This window comes from Physeter macrocephalus, chromosome 12, assembly GCF_002837175.3.
Source record: "Physeter macrocephalus isolate SW-GA chromosome 12, ASM283717v5, whole genome shotgun sequence".
Lineage (NCBI taxonomy): Eukaryota > Metazoa > Chordata > Mammalia > Artiodactyla > Physeteridae > Physeter > Physeter macrocephalus.
Genome location: NC_041225.1, coordinates 71,380,265 through 71,397,712, shown reverse-complemented (window position 1 = coordinate 71,397,712; position 17,448 = coordinate 71,380,265). Strand labels below are relative to the sequence as shown.

General features: G+C 33.9%; 1 protein-coding gene across 2 annotated transcripts in view; it reads left to right on the top strand.

The window, feature by feature from the left end:
• PNPT1 (polyribonucleotide nucleotidyltransferase 1) overlaps positions 1–17,448 on the top strand; it is a 39,736-nt gene that overhangs the window by 10,781 nt on the left and 11,507 nt on the right. For both annotated transcript variants that reach the window (XM_007113195.4, XM_028496544.2), the window contains 9 exons: positions 4,573–4,759; positions 5,643–5,694; positions 6,086–6,143; positions 8,147–8,243; positions 8,693–8,795; positions 12,639–12,709; positions 14,479–14,515; positions 16,437–16,503; positions 16,589–16,678. In XM_007113195.4, coding sequence (XP_007113257.2) covers positions 4,573–4,759; positions 5,643–5,694; positions 6,086–6,143; positions 8,147–8,243; positions 8,693–8,795; positions 12,639–12,709; positions 14,479–14,515; positions 16,437–16,503; positions 16,589–16,678 — 762 coding nt within the window. The remainder of the gene's footprint in view (positions 1–4,572; positions 4,760–5,642; positions 5,695–6,085; positions 6,144–8,146; positions 8,244–8,692; positions 8,796–12,638; positions 12,710–14,478; positions 14,516–16,436; positions 16,504–16,588; positions 16,679–17,448) is intronic.

Sequence of the window (17,448 nt, the reverse complement as noted above, 5' to 3'; positions counted from 1 at the left end):
AAAATTCAGAGGTAATGAGTCCAGGACAATTACAGCAGCTCCATAATGTCTTAAGAAATCTAGATTCTTTTTAGCTTTCTACTCTGCTATCCTCAGGATGTGGCCCACATCTTCATACTTATGAACAGGCTACCAGAGCTCTGGCCAACTTTTCTAACTTACAGGCAGGAGGAAGAAAAAAGAAAAAGGGGAATAGAAAAAGGAGTGTGTTCTCTGAGTAAGTCAGCCTCCCTTTTAAAGAACTTTCCCAGAAGTCCCCACATAGCAGTTTCCACTTACATCTTATTGGACAGAAGTGTGACACATCTGCATCCATGACTACAAGGGAGGCAAGGAAATGGTTTTTGGATTCTACCTTGAGAAGGTGGGGAACTACTGAGATATAGAGAGGATTCCAAAGATTTGGGGAGGCTCTGAATAATGAATGACCCCTACATCATATTTGAGCATCTCAGAAAGGGCCTTGAGCAGAGTATTGGTTTACTATTTGAAGTTCACTTGGTCTCCATCTGAAATTTTTTTTGCTGAAAGTTACAATGTTCATTTACTTCCAATTAGTAAATCGATTTGGCTTCTTTACAGGGCCATTATGATTAGAGTCAAGGTTTGTAAAGTACCCGGCATAGTACCTAGTAAGCAAACAGTTAATACCTGCTATTACCATTAAGATACAAAATAAACTTGCTTCTAAATGGTCATATAGCCTCTATCTGCCTTAGAAATTGAACGCCTCTAATTTTAAATAGATATTGGAGGAATGAACTAAGGATCTTTACTGTACCTGTGGCATGCCACAGAAACCCAATAGGCAGCCTTCCAGCTGGCTGTTCTCACCCGTTCCTCTCTAGATGGAAGAATGAAACCAGAAACTGCTTAAACCATCACAGGGTAGTCTTGAGTAATTATAAGGAGGCTGAACGTGATTCAGAACCAACCTGTAAGGAGACTGGTTTCAGAAGTTAACAGCATCCATTTTATGACTTCGGCATCACTATTTTCATGAAGATATACAGCCAATATTCTGTACTTTTGTCAAGGTACACCAAATATACATTTGACCCCATGTTCATGTGTTAAAGTTAATATTGGGTCCAAGTCAAATATCATCATCATAGAACTTCTGGGATACAAAAATATAAAAAAGTAATTGCTACCATTTCATTATTAAAATATTTAGTAATCTGGATTTTTAAAGTATGACCTTAAAGGGCAAGAATAATTCTTTTTTTTTTTAAATTAATTTTTATTGGAGTATAGTTGCTTTACAATGTTGTGTTAGTTTCTGCTCTACAGCAAAGTGAATCAGCTATATGTATACATATATCCCCTCTTTTTTGGATTTCCTTCCCATTTAGGTCACCACAGAGTACTGAGTGGAGTTCCCTGTGCTATATAGTAGGTTCTCATTAGTTACCTGTTCTATACACAGTAGTGTATGTATGTCAGTCCCAATCTCCCAGTTCATCCCACCCCATCCCACCCACCCCCCCATGCCCCCTTGGTATTCATAGTGTGTTCTCTACATCTGTGTCTGTATTTCTGCTTAGGGCAAGAATAATTTCTATGCACTATTAGCCACTAGGTTACATCCGCAGCCATTATTCTGCACCGTGCTATTTAGATGCTTGTTTTCAACTGGTACATTTAATATCACTAATCTTTCTGTGTATACTAGGATATAATTTAGGAAAAAAGTACACCAGTAACAATTTTTATGGAAAAAAACTATCTAGAATTCATAACTTCAGCTAATCTCAGAAGTCCTTTATCTTCAACTATTGAAAATGGTTAAGTTCAGAGCAATCATTTTGACAAGCTTTTTTGTTTAAAATTTTAGCCTCTATGGCAGTGCTGTCCAGAACTCTCTGCAATGAAGGAAATGTTTTATATCTGAACATGTGATTACTAAGTACTTGAAATGTGGCTAGTGAACTAGGAACTGAAGTTTTAATTTTATATAATTTTAACTTATTTAAATACAAATAGCTGTATGGGACAGGTATTTATCATATTGAACAGCACAGGTCTACAGACTCAAAACCATAAGGGATTTTCTTATAAAGCACTTTTAAAAATGAATTGCTTTGAAGTTTAATTGGTGAAAACAAAGTCTGAGTAATACTCATTTTCTTTGCCATATTCTCTTTGCCATATTCTTTAAATTAATCTACTGAGGTATAATTTATATACATGAAATGCATGTTTGGGACTTCCCTGGTGGTCCAGTGGCTGGAGCTCCGCGCTCCCAGTGCAGGGTCCCAGGTTCAATCCCTGGTCAGGGAACTAGATCCCGCATGCATGCCGCAACAAAGATCCCACACACTGCAATGAAGATCCTGTGTGCTGAAACTTAAAAAAAAAGATCCCATGTGCTGCAACTAGAAAAGATCACACATACCGCAACTAAGACCTGGTTGTAGCCAAATAAATAAATAAATATTTTTAAAATGAATGTTTTGGGTTTTTTTTTAATTTTTTAATAATTTGTTTATTTAATTTATTTATTTATGGCTGTGTTGGGTCTTTGTTGCTGCTCACGGGCTTTCTCTCATTGCAGCAAGTGGGGGCTACTCTTCGTTGAGGTGTGCAGGCTTCTCATTGCGGTGGCTTCTTTTGTTGCAGAGCATGGGCTCTAGGTGCGCGGGCTACAGTATTGTGGCACGTGGGTTCAGTAGTTGTGGTTCGCGGGCTCTAGAGCACAGGCTCAGTAGTTGTGGCACATGGGCTTAGTTGCTCCACAGCATGTGGGATCTTCCCGGACCAGGGCTTGAACCCGTGTCCCCTGCATTGGCAGGCAGATTCTTAACCACTGTGCCACCAGGGAAGCTCTAAATGCATGTTTTTAAATCTCCAATTTAATTCTGTGAAAGTGAGAGGTGTCATGGGAATACAGATAAGAAAAAGGATATAACCATCTCCATATCATGGTATCAGAGGAAGCATCTTCATGCCTCAAGTGAAGAATTGAAACCTCACCTCCCTTTACCCTCCCCCATGTATATTCGTTTAATGTTTATCTACATTTAGAACCACAACAGGGAAGTGTCACAATTTTTGCTTTTGCTTCAACCATCAGTTTAAAAATAAAAAATTCCAGAGAAGGAAAGTGTATTGTACTTACCAATATTTCTGCTTAACATGTTCTTAACATGGTTTCTTCCTTTATTGTTTGCTTTCTGTTTAGAGAACTTCCTTTAGCCATTTTAGGGTGACACATTTTCTTCTTTCTCCTTCATCTAACAGTCTTGATTTCTCCTTCATTCCTAAATATCTTCACTGGGTATAGGATTCTGGGATAACAGTTCTTTTCTTTCAGCACCTGAAAAATATTATGCCTCTTTCTTCTGGCCTCCATGGTTTCTGATAATAAATCTGCTGTTGTTTGCTTTTCCCATATGGGTAAGGTGTCATTTTTCTCTGGCTGGTTTCAAGATTTTTTTCTTTGTCTTTGGTTATCAGAAGTTTAATTATGATGTGTCTTTCTTTGGGTCATCCTATGTAGGGTTTATTCAGCTTCTTGAATATGCAGGTTTATGTCTCCGCCAAATTTGGGGAGTTTCCAGCTATTTTTTTTCCCAGTACTTTTCAGCCCTGCCATCTTTCTCCTCTCTTTCCAGGACATCAATGACACAAGTGTTATACCTTTTGTTACAGTTCCACAGGTCTGCTTCAATTGACTGATGGAATTCCAACATATGAAGCATATAAGTAGATTGTTTTTCATTCTCCATTATGCCTAGAAGTCTTAGAAGTGACTTTTTAGGCAATAATAAATCTTAATGACAACATTATGTGGTTAAACATATTAGTTATGATGGTAACTATGTATTACATGATCTTTGACTTTGCACAAGTTGAGGAATGCCAGAATGGCACACAAGTTGGCAGGAGTCTATTCAGCCTTGTAGAAACCAAAGCCAAAGCTGAATAGTAGATTTTAGCTAGATACCATGCTAGAAGCCTTACTTTGGAGCTTCCCTGCTTTACACAGGAGTTTTACTGTTACAGAACTATAAAAACAACCTTTTTATGGTAGTAGCTAGGGTTCTCTAGTTGGCTTACTTACTTGAAACACTATCACTGCAAAGATTTCCTCACCTGTGCAAGAATTAGACAATGTGACAATGACCAAATTAAGTGGGAGGTCACATCAAATATTGTTAAACAGGAAACATTTATTGGCCACCCACTGTGCTGATATTGTAAAATTTCATTTTAAATACATTAAAAAAAAGATGCAGTTGTACACATTAAAAGATAGAATTTTATGGTATTTGAATTATATCTTATAAAGCTGTTACAAAAAATTGTGTGCATAGTTTATTTTCCATTTCATTTTTTATGAGAAATCTCTCATTAAATTTATGAAGAATATAAACCTAACTTCAAATATCAAGGTTTCTTTATTCATTTACTACTGTTTATATTTTGGAATTATGTTGATTCTGAGGAAAGAAATCAAAAAGGATTAATAAACAAAATTCATCTGTAGTATTTATGTCTTGGTATTTGAAAATGCTATGTTGGTAAAAGGTTCAATGGCAGTCTTTTTTTTTTTCTTTTTTTTTTTAGTCATGTTGGAAGCCTCTGCAGAGAATATTTTACAGCAGGACTTTTGCCATGCTATCAAAGTGGGAGTAAAATATACACAACAAATAATTCAGGGCATCCAGCAGTTGGTAAAAGAAATTGGTGTTGCCAAGAGGACACCTCAGAAGTTATTTGTCCCTTTGCCAGAGATTGTGAAACACGCTCATAAGTAAGAACATCTGTACAAAAGAAAATATGAAAGTATCACCAGATTTAATTTCCTCTCAGAAAAAACTTCTCCTGGAAGCATTGTCCATGCATTACTTCTTAAATAGCACCCTCTATTTTAAGAGTCACTGCCATAAATACCAGTCTAATACTTTAAAAAGGATAAACCCACATCCTTCTTGAAGGGCCTAAGTTTGAATCTCAAAGGAAAGGGGAGAGTGAGTTTACTGGTGAAGATTCAGATCATCCTCATATCTCTCTGTGTCAAGGAAAAAAAAAGTATATAAAACATAAGCTATCTGAATATCTAAGGAAACTGCTGAGGTTCTCGAAAAGAAATACAATCACCACTATATGCCCAGTCCTTATAATAGTGCCTGCACATAAGCACTCAGTAAATTATGAATGAATGACCAGAAAATTATTTCACTTTATTTGAAATAAATTGAAAAAGTTAATATTTCCATTAGTATGAGTCTCACAGCCATTACTCAGAGATTAAAGAGTTATATACACTGTCCCCAACAAAAGTGTTGCCTGCAATAACAGCCAAAACACGTAGAACAGAAAAAAGCAACTGGTCTTATGAGAGAGAGTGAGCAGAGAGAAAGAGAAAAAAAAGCTAAGGTGAAATTAATTGAACAATTAAGAAGGGAGGGCATGTGTGTGATTCCCTTAAGATGTAAGGAGAAAGAAATTGGTGTTCTATATCATATTATAAATAGTAAACAGATTAGCAGTGTTATAGAGCAATAAATACATATTTTTAATTCTTTATGAAATGTTAAATATTTTAGCTTATTATTAAATATTTCAGTTTTGTTTATAATAGACACTGCCTAGTGTTTCCAAATATGCTGACATTTATTTTGTGCTTAAAATAGACTCGCCATGGAAAAACTCTACGCAGTTTTTACAGATCATGAACATGATAAAGTAGGTATACCTGAATTTTGTTTATATAATTGCTCTGGGAATTCTTTTTTGTCATAGCTTACACAGTTTTGTTTATGAATATCTGTCCTATTTTTATGAAAAATCTCTAAACAGAAAGCTAAATAAAAGCCTAGCTGTTTGCTTCTCCATTCTCCTTTTGTTGGGAAGGAAGTTTTAGGGAAAACTTTTAGGGAAGTGTGGAAATATATTTAAATGAATTAAACAGGTACTATTCCCTACAAATCAATAACCAGTTTCAATCTTTTAAAGAATGTTACCATTAGAGAAATCTGATTAGAGAAATCTGATTACTATTACAATGTGTTAATTGTGTAATAATTTAAAAAATAGAAATGTTAAATATAATAACTGAACCTCAATTTCTTTTTAGATTTCCAGAGATGAAGCTGTTAACAAGATTAGATTAGATACAGAGGAACAACTAAAAGGTAATTTTTTTTTTTTTAGTTTAAAAAATATTTAAAGGAAATAATAGATTTTAAAGTTTTAGTTGTGAGACCTTGAACAAATCAGTTATTCTCATTTACTCCCTAGTTTTATCTTCAGTAAACTTAAAATAATGATACATCCCAAGGTTACTGTTAAATTGACCTCTATAAATGGGTAAGAACTGCACCTGACATAGAGTGGGCACCAATAAATGCTGAATGTGAGGTATTCCTGACCTTTTCTGGATCAAACTCTTATTCTCCAAAATGGGTATTGTTGTATCCTGTCATGAAAATCTAAACGATATTCTTTAAAATTCTCGAGTTCTTAATTTGTAAAATTGCAATACTAATAATACATGGTTTGTGGGGATTGAATGAATAAGTCATTTACATCTGCGCCTGGCACATAGCAAGTGTTCAGTAAGTGTTAACTGATGTTGTTATTATTAACATGTGGAATTGTAAAATTTAGATTTTAGAGAATCTTGCTCTCTAAAAATTATTAAACAATGGATTTGATTGTTTTAATATCAATCACAAACTGAATGTGTACCAGGCATGACATATAGTTCTCATTAATTTTTTTGCTAACAGACAAATATTCTCTCACCTGAGTATCTTATTTTAAGACAAAAATTCTGCTGCTAGCATTGCTATTAAGGCCATTACCTATAATTGCCATTGAAAAAGTTTGGTCTTTTCTCAATATATTTCATCCTATTAAGAATTAGAAGTTGTTGAACTGAATGAATAAGCATTTTCAGAACTCTAATGGAAAACTGATGAATTCATAAAAGTGCGAACAAAAGATCAAGATGAAAAAAAATTACATGGGACTGAGTGAACTGATGAGGATGATTATAATTTTTGTGACTTTCTGTTTGAATAAAAAAAAAACTTTGAAGCATTTAGTACAAAATACAGGTTAATATCTTTATAACTGACCTGGGAAATAATTTCTTAAACAATTTACAATAAAAGAGCTAATCATAAAAAAAAAGAGAAGTTGTATAATACCTGTTGCCTTATTTAAAAAGAAAAGTGATTTTGTGTTTGTATTAATACATAATAGAATACCTTCATGACCTTCTGGGTTCATAGGATATTTTAAATGTTTTGTTACTAATTATTTTCCTCTCCAAGTGCAACTCAGTTAAAGCATAAAAATTCATATTAAAATATAATATTTAAAATTATTCTTGCCTGATGAAGACACAATTCTTAATATATCTCTCTGTGGCCATTTCTTGTGTTCTGGTTACTTTAAAGTTATATTTAATAAACCAATTGCTTAAGAGAACAGTGCTTAAAACTTGGCATAAATCAACTGGTAAGATAAAGTAGCTGAACATTTAAAAGCATAAGCCTAGGCCAACAAATCTGTGTATAGGTCACAGCTGTCAGTTACTACCTGAGTGATCTCAGGCAATTTACTCCTCCTCTTTAGGCCTGTTTTTTCTTCTGTAGAATGGGGATAATAGTAATAGAATTTACCTCATAAATTGCTATAAAGATTAAAGGCATTTTTTTAAAAAACATGTAAATTACCTGGGTTATGAAAGAACTTGATAAATGTTAACTAAAAACTTGTCGGTAGGGATTTGTAACATATGAAAAAAATTATTCCTCTATTTGTGGACTAAGATAAAAGATCCTAAGGCAAAACAGTTAAGGAGACTACTCTTAAAAATATCAGTTAAACTTTCTCATGATATGGTTGGCTAGATTTGTCAGATAACATAATGTAATAAAAAGCTGATTTCAAAGCACTGTTGTTCTGGTAGAAAGCAAACTAAGTTCCCATTAACTGCATTTGAGGTATAATACTTGTGTCTCTCCTACTTAAAAACATTTAATTTATCTACTTTGAGGACTAAATGTTCAGAGTTAACTCCCTTGGCTTACTTCCATAGTTAATTGATTTGCTACTGTGAACTTAAGAGAAATCTTATCTTCCAAAAAGAGAAAATCTTTGTTTTGGTTTGTCTTTTCTTCTATAGAAAAATTTCCAGAAGTTGATTCCTGTGAAATAATAGAATCCTTCAATGTTGCTGCAAAGGATGTTTTTAGAAGTATTATTTTGAATGAATACAAAAGGTAAACATATCCTTTTTTGATGGAATTGAAGGCACGTTTCCTCAAAAGTGGCAACTTGCTCAAAGCAAGAGACTTTTTTTCAAATAACAGGAAAGAATTATATAATGTTTATTCTATATATGGATACCTGTTGAAGAGTGTGGGCATTGGGTAGATGTGTTCGTCTCTCTGTGGGCCTCGTATAGAGCATTGCTTCACAGCTGTGACTGCATGTTAGAATTACCTGCAGCGCTTTTTAACAATATAAGTGTATGGGTCACAACCCTTGAAATTCTGATTCAGTGGGACTTAAGATGGGGCCCAGGTATCTATATTATTTTTTTAAAGTTCTACGGGCGGTTATGACATGGAGTTCAAGTTGAGAACTTCGTGGTAGGATTCAAAAGATAATGTGTGATTTTTCTGACTTCCAACACTGCTTTACTTAATTATTTCCTTTATTACTGTAGGTGCGATGGTCGAGATTTGACTTCACTTAGGAATATAAATTGTGAGGTAGATATGTTTAAAATTCTTCATGGATCATCATTATTTCAAAGGGGACAAACACAGGTAATATATATAAAAAGCTACAATTATTTGCCAATACAGGATTGCTTAATTTGTTCTAATAGAAGTACATTATGTAGGTTTTTAGCATATGGAATATATTATCTATTCAGAGTACTTTGATTTTTAAAAAATGTTTAACAGTCAAGATAATGAACATATCAGTCGTCCCCCAGAGTTTCCTCATGCCTCTCTATAATCTCTTCTTCCTGCTCCCCTCCCTTTCCTTAGGCAACTACTGATCTGCTTTTGTCACTGTAAATTAGTTTGCATTTTCTAGGATTATCTGGTATTTTTATTACATTTTTCTTTTAATCTTAAGTACACAAAATTAAGTCACTCGTACTCCTCAGTTTATGACATATTGGCATTGTTGGTCTATTCCAGGCCCTCACTTTTTTTCTCCATTTAGCCTGAACCTTAGTCCTATTCTTTTCCTTTACCTATTCCCTTATATTTAACATATATGTGTATGCATTGTTTCATGTATGGTATTATGCTTTATTTTAATTATGTTAATCACTAAGTTTGCCCATCTAATGGGTACAAAGTGGCATGTCATTGCTTTCATTTGTGTTTCCTGATGAGGAATGAACATCTCTTTATATGATAGCCAATTAACATGATAACTGTATAAACCATATCCTGGGGGGCTGCATACCTCCAGGGCACTCTTTTCACATAGATAGTGTCCCTAGAGTTGAGCAGAGTGGTAGCCCTAGTTAAGGTTTGCTCTTTTGTGAATTATCTGCTCATATCCTTTGACCAATTTTTTTTTCTTTTTTTAATATGGTTTACTGTCTTTTTCCTGCTATTTTTCACTGAGTTCTTATGTGTTTTAAATATTCTTTTCAGTAACCATAATTTGTATGTATCATCTCCCTCTTTGCCATATGTCTTTTAACTTTGCTTGTGGTAGCCTACTATAAGCATACCTTGGAGATACTACAAGTTCAGTTCCAAACCACTGCAATAAAGTGAATATCACAATAAAGCAAATCACACAAATTTTTTGATTTCCCAGTGCATATAAAATTTATGTTTTATACTATACTGTAGTCTATTAAGTGGGCGATAACGTTACATCTAAAAAAACAATGTACAAACCTTAATTTAAAAATACTTTATTGCTAAAAATTGCTAACCATCATCTGAGCCTTCAGCAAGTCATAATCTTTTTGCTGGTGAGGTTTTGAAAATTTCAAGAATTATCACAATGTGACACAAAGACAAAAAACTAGCAAATGCTATTGGAAAAATGGTGCTGATAGACCTGCTTGACACAAGGTTGCCACGAACCTTCAATTTGTAAAAAAGGCATTATCTGCAAATAATTAAAAAGTTAAACACAATAAAGTGAAGTGCAGTAAAATGAGGTATGTCTGTATATGTCTACAGTGAACCTGAAGTCTTTACTTTTGAGGTCTTCTTAAAGAAATCCTCCCTTACCCCAAAGTCACAAAATTATGCACCTACTCCCTCTATTAACTTTCTAGTTTTAGCTATTAAATTTAGACTATTAATCTATCTTGGAGTTTATTCCTATACAAGGTATTAGGTAGAACCCTCCAGAGTGAGCCAATTTTGCAACACTGTTTACTAAAAATTTATTTTTTCCCATTGATTTGTAATGTTACCTTATCATATTCAAAGTTTATAAATACATGTTTGAACTATACTCTCTTCCATTGTTCTGTGAGTTACCTTGGCCAGTGTCAAACTGTTTTAATTATTTTAGTTTGGGGATATATTTTAATATCTGAGGGGCAAATCCTCCCTTTTTATTCTTCCTTCTCTTCCCTCCCGCACCCAAATTGTCTTAGCTCTTCTGTTACATTTGTTCTTTCATTTAAATTTTAGTATCATATCAAGTTCTGAAAAAAATCTTTCTATCCAATACGATTTAGATTGGTTTTGCACTGAATTTACAGAATGAGTAAAAAATGATATTTTTACAATTTCAGTCACAGTCTTTACAATAAATATAGTCTATCTCTCCTTTGATTTGGGTTTTCTTTTATGGCTTTTAATAAAACTTTTAAAAAATAACTCTATTAAATTTTGTATACTTTTGTTAGCCCTTCTGACAATCTCTGTCTTTTAACTGGAGTGTTTAGTCCATTAATGTTCAATTTAATTATTGAGTTTAGTCTGTCATTTTTTGTTTTTGTTTAGCCCCTCTGTTTTTTGTTTTTCTATTCTTTCTGCCTTTTTAGATTAATTGAATATTTTTTAGATCTCCATTTGAATTTGTCTGTTTGCTTTTTAGCTATACCTCTGCGTTATTTTACACTGGTTACTACAGAGAATACAGTATACATTCTTTTCACAGTCTGTTTACAGTTAATTTTTTTCACTTCACACAAAATGAGTAAAGTTTGCAACCACTTAGGTCCATTTGCCCCTCCTTCCATCCTTCATGCTGTAGTTGTCTTATGAGTTACATCTACATGTGTTATAACTCCACAAGGCAACATTATAACTTTTATTTTAAATAGTTACATACTTAAAGAAGAGGGAAAAGATAGTATTTTATATTGACCCACATATTTACCATTTCTGATGCTTTTTTATTTCTTCCTGAAGATCCAAGTTTCCATTTAGTAGTATTTCACTTCAGTCTGACAAGACTTCATTTAGTATTGTCCTATGGATGTTCTGATAACAAATTCTTATTTTTCATTTATCTGAAAATGTCTTTATCTTTTTACAGAGAATCTTTTGCCAGAATATAGATTCTGGGTTGATGCTTTTTTCTTTCAGAACTTAAAGAAATGGTCTACTGTTTTTTGTTCTCCTTTTTTGTCTGATGAGAAATCAGGGCTCATTCAAATCATTGTTCCCTGTATGTTTTGTTTTCATCTGGGTGCTTTCAAGATTTTCTGTCTTTGGTTTCAGCAGTATGACTGTGAAAAGTGTGGTTTTCTTTTATTTATCCTACTAAGAATTTCTTGAGCTTTAAACGTATAAATTTGTATCTTTCATCAAACTTGAGAAATTTCAGCTCTAATTTCTTCAAATATTTTTTTCTATTTCATTCTCTCTTTTCTCTCATTCTGGGGTTGCAAGTACATGTTTAGTCCTTTTGATATTGTCCCACAGGTCCTGGAGGCTATGTTCTTTTTTCCCTCCCTCATTGTTCTGTAGAGTGGGCAATTTCTTCTAATCCATCTTCATGTTCACTGACTCTTGCCATCTTCTTTCTATTATGATATATTATTTTTCAGTTCTAGAATTTCTATTGGTTCTTCTTATGTCCTTGAATATAATTATGATAGCTATTGAAAATCCTTGTCTGTTAATCCAACATCTGTATCAGCTCAGGGTCAATCTCTATTCATTGTCTTTTCTCTTGAGAATGGGCCCCATTTCCTGTTGTTTTTTTCTGTAGGTTGTATCCTGGATGTTGTGAATGATACATTGTAGAGTCTTTAGATTATGTTATGTCCCTACAGTCTTCTTAGATTAACCTTATTTTTTTTTTTCCAATTTTAAGCAGGTAGTTTTATTGGCTGAACCTTTATTGAGGATTCCTTTAGGGTCAGGTTTTAAAATATTCCTCTTCCTGTCCTCCTTCCCCAGCACTCCCCAGTGCTTTACATATGTAGTCTATGTGATATTAGACTTCTAGATTATTGAGATTTACACATAATACTTATAATGTGTAAGTAATATAATTTCTAATGTTTATGGAATGAATAAATGTTTACTGTACCTTGGCAAGCTTTGAATAGAATGTACTTATCTCATTTCTTTAAAAGCTAAGTGGGTTCTTCAGATGTTTTTAGTTTTCATCTTTGTTGTTAGTAAATTAAAGCCTGAGGAATTTTATTTCTTCTTTTTTAGGTGCTTTGTACTGTTACATTTGATTCATTAGAATCCAGCATTAAGTCAGACCGAATTATAACAGCTATAAAGTAAGTTATGTTTTTGGGTTATGATGTTACAATATACAATTCATGTGGTATATTATTATTCATTATTACTTCTTAAAACCTGTATCTCTGTACTTCATTTTTCAATTTACATAATAGTGATTTCAAGGGTTTTTTTGTGCTATATTTGTCTCCTAACTCATTTTTTAGAACAAGTTTTGGTAAAGCATTTAATTCTTTTTAATATGGGTACATTTAGTTTATTCTTTATCTCTAGAACCATTCCTCTGGACAGATTTTCTGGGTAATCTTGAATGGATAGGTTTTTCTGTTGAATATTGTAAACAATAGAGCAAATAAATAATAAGCAAGAATCCCAGTTCCCAAAAAGAATCTGAAAGTTGTTAAAAGAAAAAACCTTATCTAATCCCAAGGCACATTTGAATTTGTGTTAAAAAAAATACTTGGTGTTCCTAAAAAGTCAGCAGTAAAATCATGTTGATCAATTTTAGATGATGAGAATCTGTATTACAGTCCCCACCAGCATTTATGCATCAGAGTTCTGGAACTCACAGCCACAGATCTTCCTCAGTGCCTAACAGGATTGCTTCCCTTTGCTTTATTAAGGGTCTCAGAGACCAGAGGACTCTGCCTCCCTCTTCCTTCTGCCCAGCTGATGAGGATAATCCCCAGTATCTTCAGGATAGCATCACTAATTGTTTTTCATGTACCTAATAAAAATAACAGTGCAGCTGTATGTGTAAGACTTGAATGTTCATCATAATCATAATTCTTTATGGTGGGGGAGCTCTTAAACTTCTGTATTTTAAATTCCCATCTAGACCAAAACGTGGTTGCCCTATCCTTCTTCATTTTGACTCCTTTCTTCTAGGAGGCAACACAGCTTCATAAAAGTGTGCACTGGGTTTGGCCAGCATACCTCTCTGTGTTCTAGTCCTAAGTCTAACCTCTGTAAATGAGGGCATACACATCACTCAACCACTCTGGTCTTTGGTTTCCTCATCTTATAAAGTGCAGGTACTGGGCTAATGATCCCTAGCCTCCTCTCTAGCCCCTAAATCTATGATTCCTTTAGTCTTCTGAAGGTGTCTGGTTTTTAAATTTCTTTCCCCAAGGCTGTAATTTATGGTTGTGCAGATTCAGCCCTAGCCCAGGACTTTTTAAATCCTCTGTACGAGAGGTGCCTTTTGTATTCCCACTCAAAGGGGACACCGTTTGTGCCAAGAACCTGTATATGCTTGTCTTTTCCTCAGTTAAAAATAAATCTGGTTTCCTGCTTCCAGAAATTTTGTTACTTCTCATGCTTATTCTGCCCATTGTTCTAGATTCAGTCATAAAAGTTCTCTTTTCAAACCCTGAAAAAAATCTTTGCTTGTTAGATCTCCTGATTGCTCTCAGCTATATCATTTCAGTTACTGATCTTCATTTCACATGTTTGACTGGGAGGAAGATCATAACTCTGAGATTTAAGTAATGTGTTTATATTTAGGATTCTCACTACATATTAATGCTTTAAAATGCATCTATTGTCTTAGTATTCAAATCTGGATATGTAAGTGCTTTATTTTAAGCAAAATTGTTTTCTTAAGTCTGTGTAGAATTCATTCAGAAGCCCCAGAAAAAAATACTGTTTCTGACATTCATCCTTCTAATTCTTCTGTTATTCAATTTCAGACCAACTCTCCTTAGTAACCAATTGTTTCTTAAATCTCCCTTACATCTTTTAGTTGTTTATTGAATAAATCTGTATCTGTGTGATTTTTTTTTAATATTATGCTTTTTGTTTGCAGGGGGATAAAAGATAAAAATTTCATGCTTCACTATGAGGTAAGATGAATTTTTCCCCAATATTTTATTATGAAAGATTTCCAGAATACAGCAAAGTTGAAAGAATTTTACAGTAGATATCAGTATATCCACTACCTATGTTCTACCATTAACATTCTACTATGCTAGTTTTATCATATATCTATCACTGTTACTTTATTGCTTACAGAAGGGATTTAGAGAGACAAGTAGTAGCTTTCCAACCAACAACTTCCTGTTCTGAGTCATACATAAAAGTTAAAGTATAGTAGAGAGTACTGTATTGGTCAAGAAGGAGTTGTAACTGTTCACATGTGTTTCAAACAAGTGGGGCTTTTCAAATACCTCAACTGACAAATCACCATCTCCCTTTAGTTCATTTAACTGTTCAAATTTTTACTCATTTGATTAGTAGTAAAAGAACTGAGGTATTTAATGTTAAACTACTTTATATGAAATCATTACATATAATTGAGTTTGTGATTGACTTTATTCACAACTAATCCTAAGGGACCAGATACAACACAACCATATAGCACTTTAGTTTTAGTATTTGAAGCATACATGCTGAGAGGCTAGTGTAATATAGCAGGTCTTTTGAGTGGCCATTGTTGACTGCCCAGAATCCCAACATCTCAGTTTTGTTGAATCTGCTATTGTTAATAGAGATCATTTCATGTAAAAAAAATATGCTAGAGAATATCCATAAACCTGGAGATTCTCACAGGTTTTAAGTCCCTAATATCCTGTTTTGGATATAACCAGATGCTACAGAAGCCACAGAGGAATAGTAATTGATAAGGCACATCCTTTGTCAAGAGCTGAAGAGCACGTGGCAATCTTTAAAAAAGGGCACCTGCGAAAAATGCAGCTCTAGCTGATTGTTGGGGAAAGAGGTGAGGGCGGGGGCAGGAGAAAGATATGGGCCGTTATTGCTGTATTATCCCATTTTTAAAAAACCTTTTTATCATAAAATACAGATACTGAAAACCATATAAAACGAAGGATGACTTAATGGGTTTTTATAAGGCAGACACCCTTGTAACCACCACCCAAGTCACAGTATAGAATGTTGCCAGTCACCCCAGAAGCTCCTCCATGTTTTTCATCCCAGTCTTAATACCCTTCTTCCCCTGAAAATAACTACTCTCCTAAGTTTTATAGTAATCGCTTCCTTGGTTTTTTATTGCACATCCCTAGGTACTATAGTGTAGTCTTGTCCATTTTCTTTAAATTTGGTGTTTCTTTGTCTCTTAATCTATAGGTCTCTCCTCTATCACATTCTTTTCTTTACAGTCTTTCTGTTGAAGCCACAGAGCCATCTGACCTGTAGTGCTCCCCACAGTCTGGGTGCTGCTGATTGCACTCATGGTGCAGTTCAGCACGTTCCTCTTTCTATCTCCTGCAAATTGACTGCTAGATCCAGAGGCTTTATCAGATTCATGTTCCATCTCTCCTTTTTAAAAACATTCCAGATTTTTATGGGGAATTTCTCAATTTTTTAAATGACTGCAACTAGTTCACATTCTTTTAAGACGATATATCGATCAAATAAAATGGTTTGCAACCCCTGGCTAAAGTAAAACCCTTATTGAAAAAGATCTGTTTCCTCAATGTGCATTTTTTAAAAATACGTACATTTCTTGTATTACAAAAATAAAGTATTTTGTTATTTTTAACAATTTAAACATTATAGAAATTTGTGGTGTAAATCCCCATAACCATCCATTTCCCACCCCAGGTCACATAAACACTAGAAATAGCTACCTTTAGCAATTTGGTATATGTTTTAGATGTCCAGACATTTTCTGTGTGTATATGAATGTACTTTTTTTTTTTTTTTAACAAAAATGAGATTCTACTGTTTTGTAACTTATTATATATATGGGATATCTTTCCATGTCATTTGTACATGTACATCATTTTTGTTTTTGTTTTTAAGTTTCCTCCCTATGCAACTAATGAAATTGGCAAAGTCACTGGTGTAAATAGAAGAGAACTTGGGCATGGTAAGTACAAATCTGTATGTGTACATGGTATTCTTACAGAGACTTAGCATATTGGTTTTGCTTATTATTTTCTATTCTGATTTAGGTGCTCTTGCTGAGAGAGCTTTGTATCCTGTTATTCCTAAAGATTTTCCTTTCACCATAAGAGTCACATCTGAAGTACTAGAGTCAAATGGTATGGTTTTGAAATATATTTTTCCTAGTCAAAAAGAACAGACTCCCTGTTATAGTTTTAGCTTTTCATAAATAATGTTACATTACATTTATTACTACCCAACCCACTGCAAGAGAAAAATGTGTTTAATCATATACTTACCTGAATCTCTGTTCTTCACTAATGAGCTGTTTTGAAAACAATATAATATAAAACAAATATTTCTCTTTATGTGTCTTTTACAATAGATCCAGTTTGGGTTATTTGTTTTATTTTTATAAACAAGCCACAGAGCAAGGCCAGCTTGGAGAGAGGAAGGGAAAAATATACAGTGAGCCATTAAGCAGGGAATACCTGTCATATATCACAGATATAAGTAGATATCACAGAGAGAGACTGGGCTAAAAAGTCAAATTTATTTTTTGTTTCAAAGGAAATTCTTTTTTTTTTCTGGCAGGGCTGTGCGATTTGTGGGATTTTAGTTCCCCAACCAGGGATTGATCCCGGGCCCTCGGCAGTGAGAGAGCACAGAGTCCTAACCTCTGGAATGCCAGGGAATTCCCAAAAAGTCAAATTTAAATTAAAAATCGGTCCACAGATCAAGGAAAGATGATATAAACATTAAAGGCAGAAAGAGCATGTGATTCTCAAACATGTAGCAGACATAGATCAGATGTTCATAGATATTTTTGAAATAACACCAAAGGTCAGAATTTAAACTAGAGACTTTCTGTTCTCTACTGGGTGTGACCAGGCTATAGCTTATGGTCCAGTGAGAGAGCTATAACCCT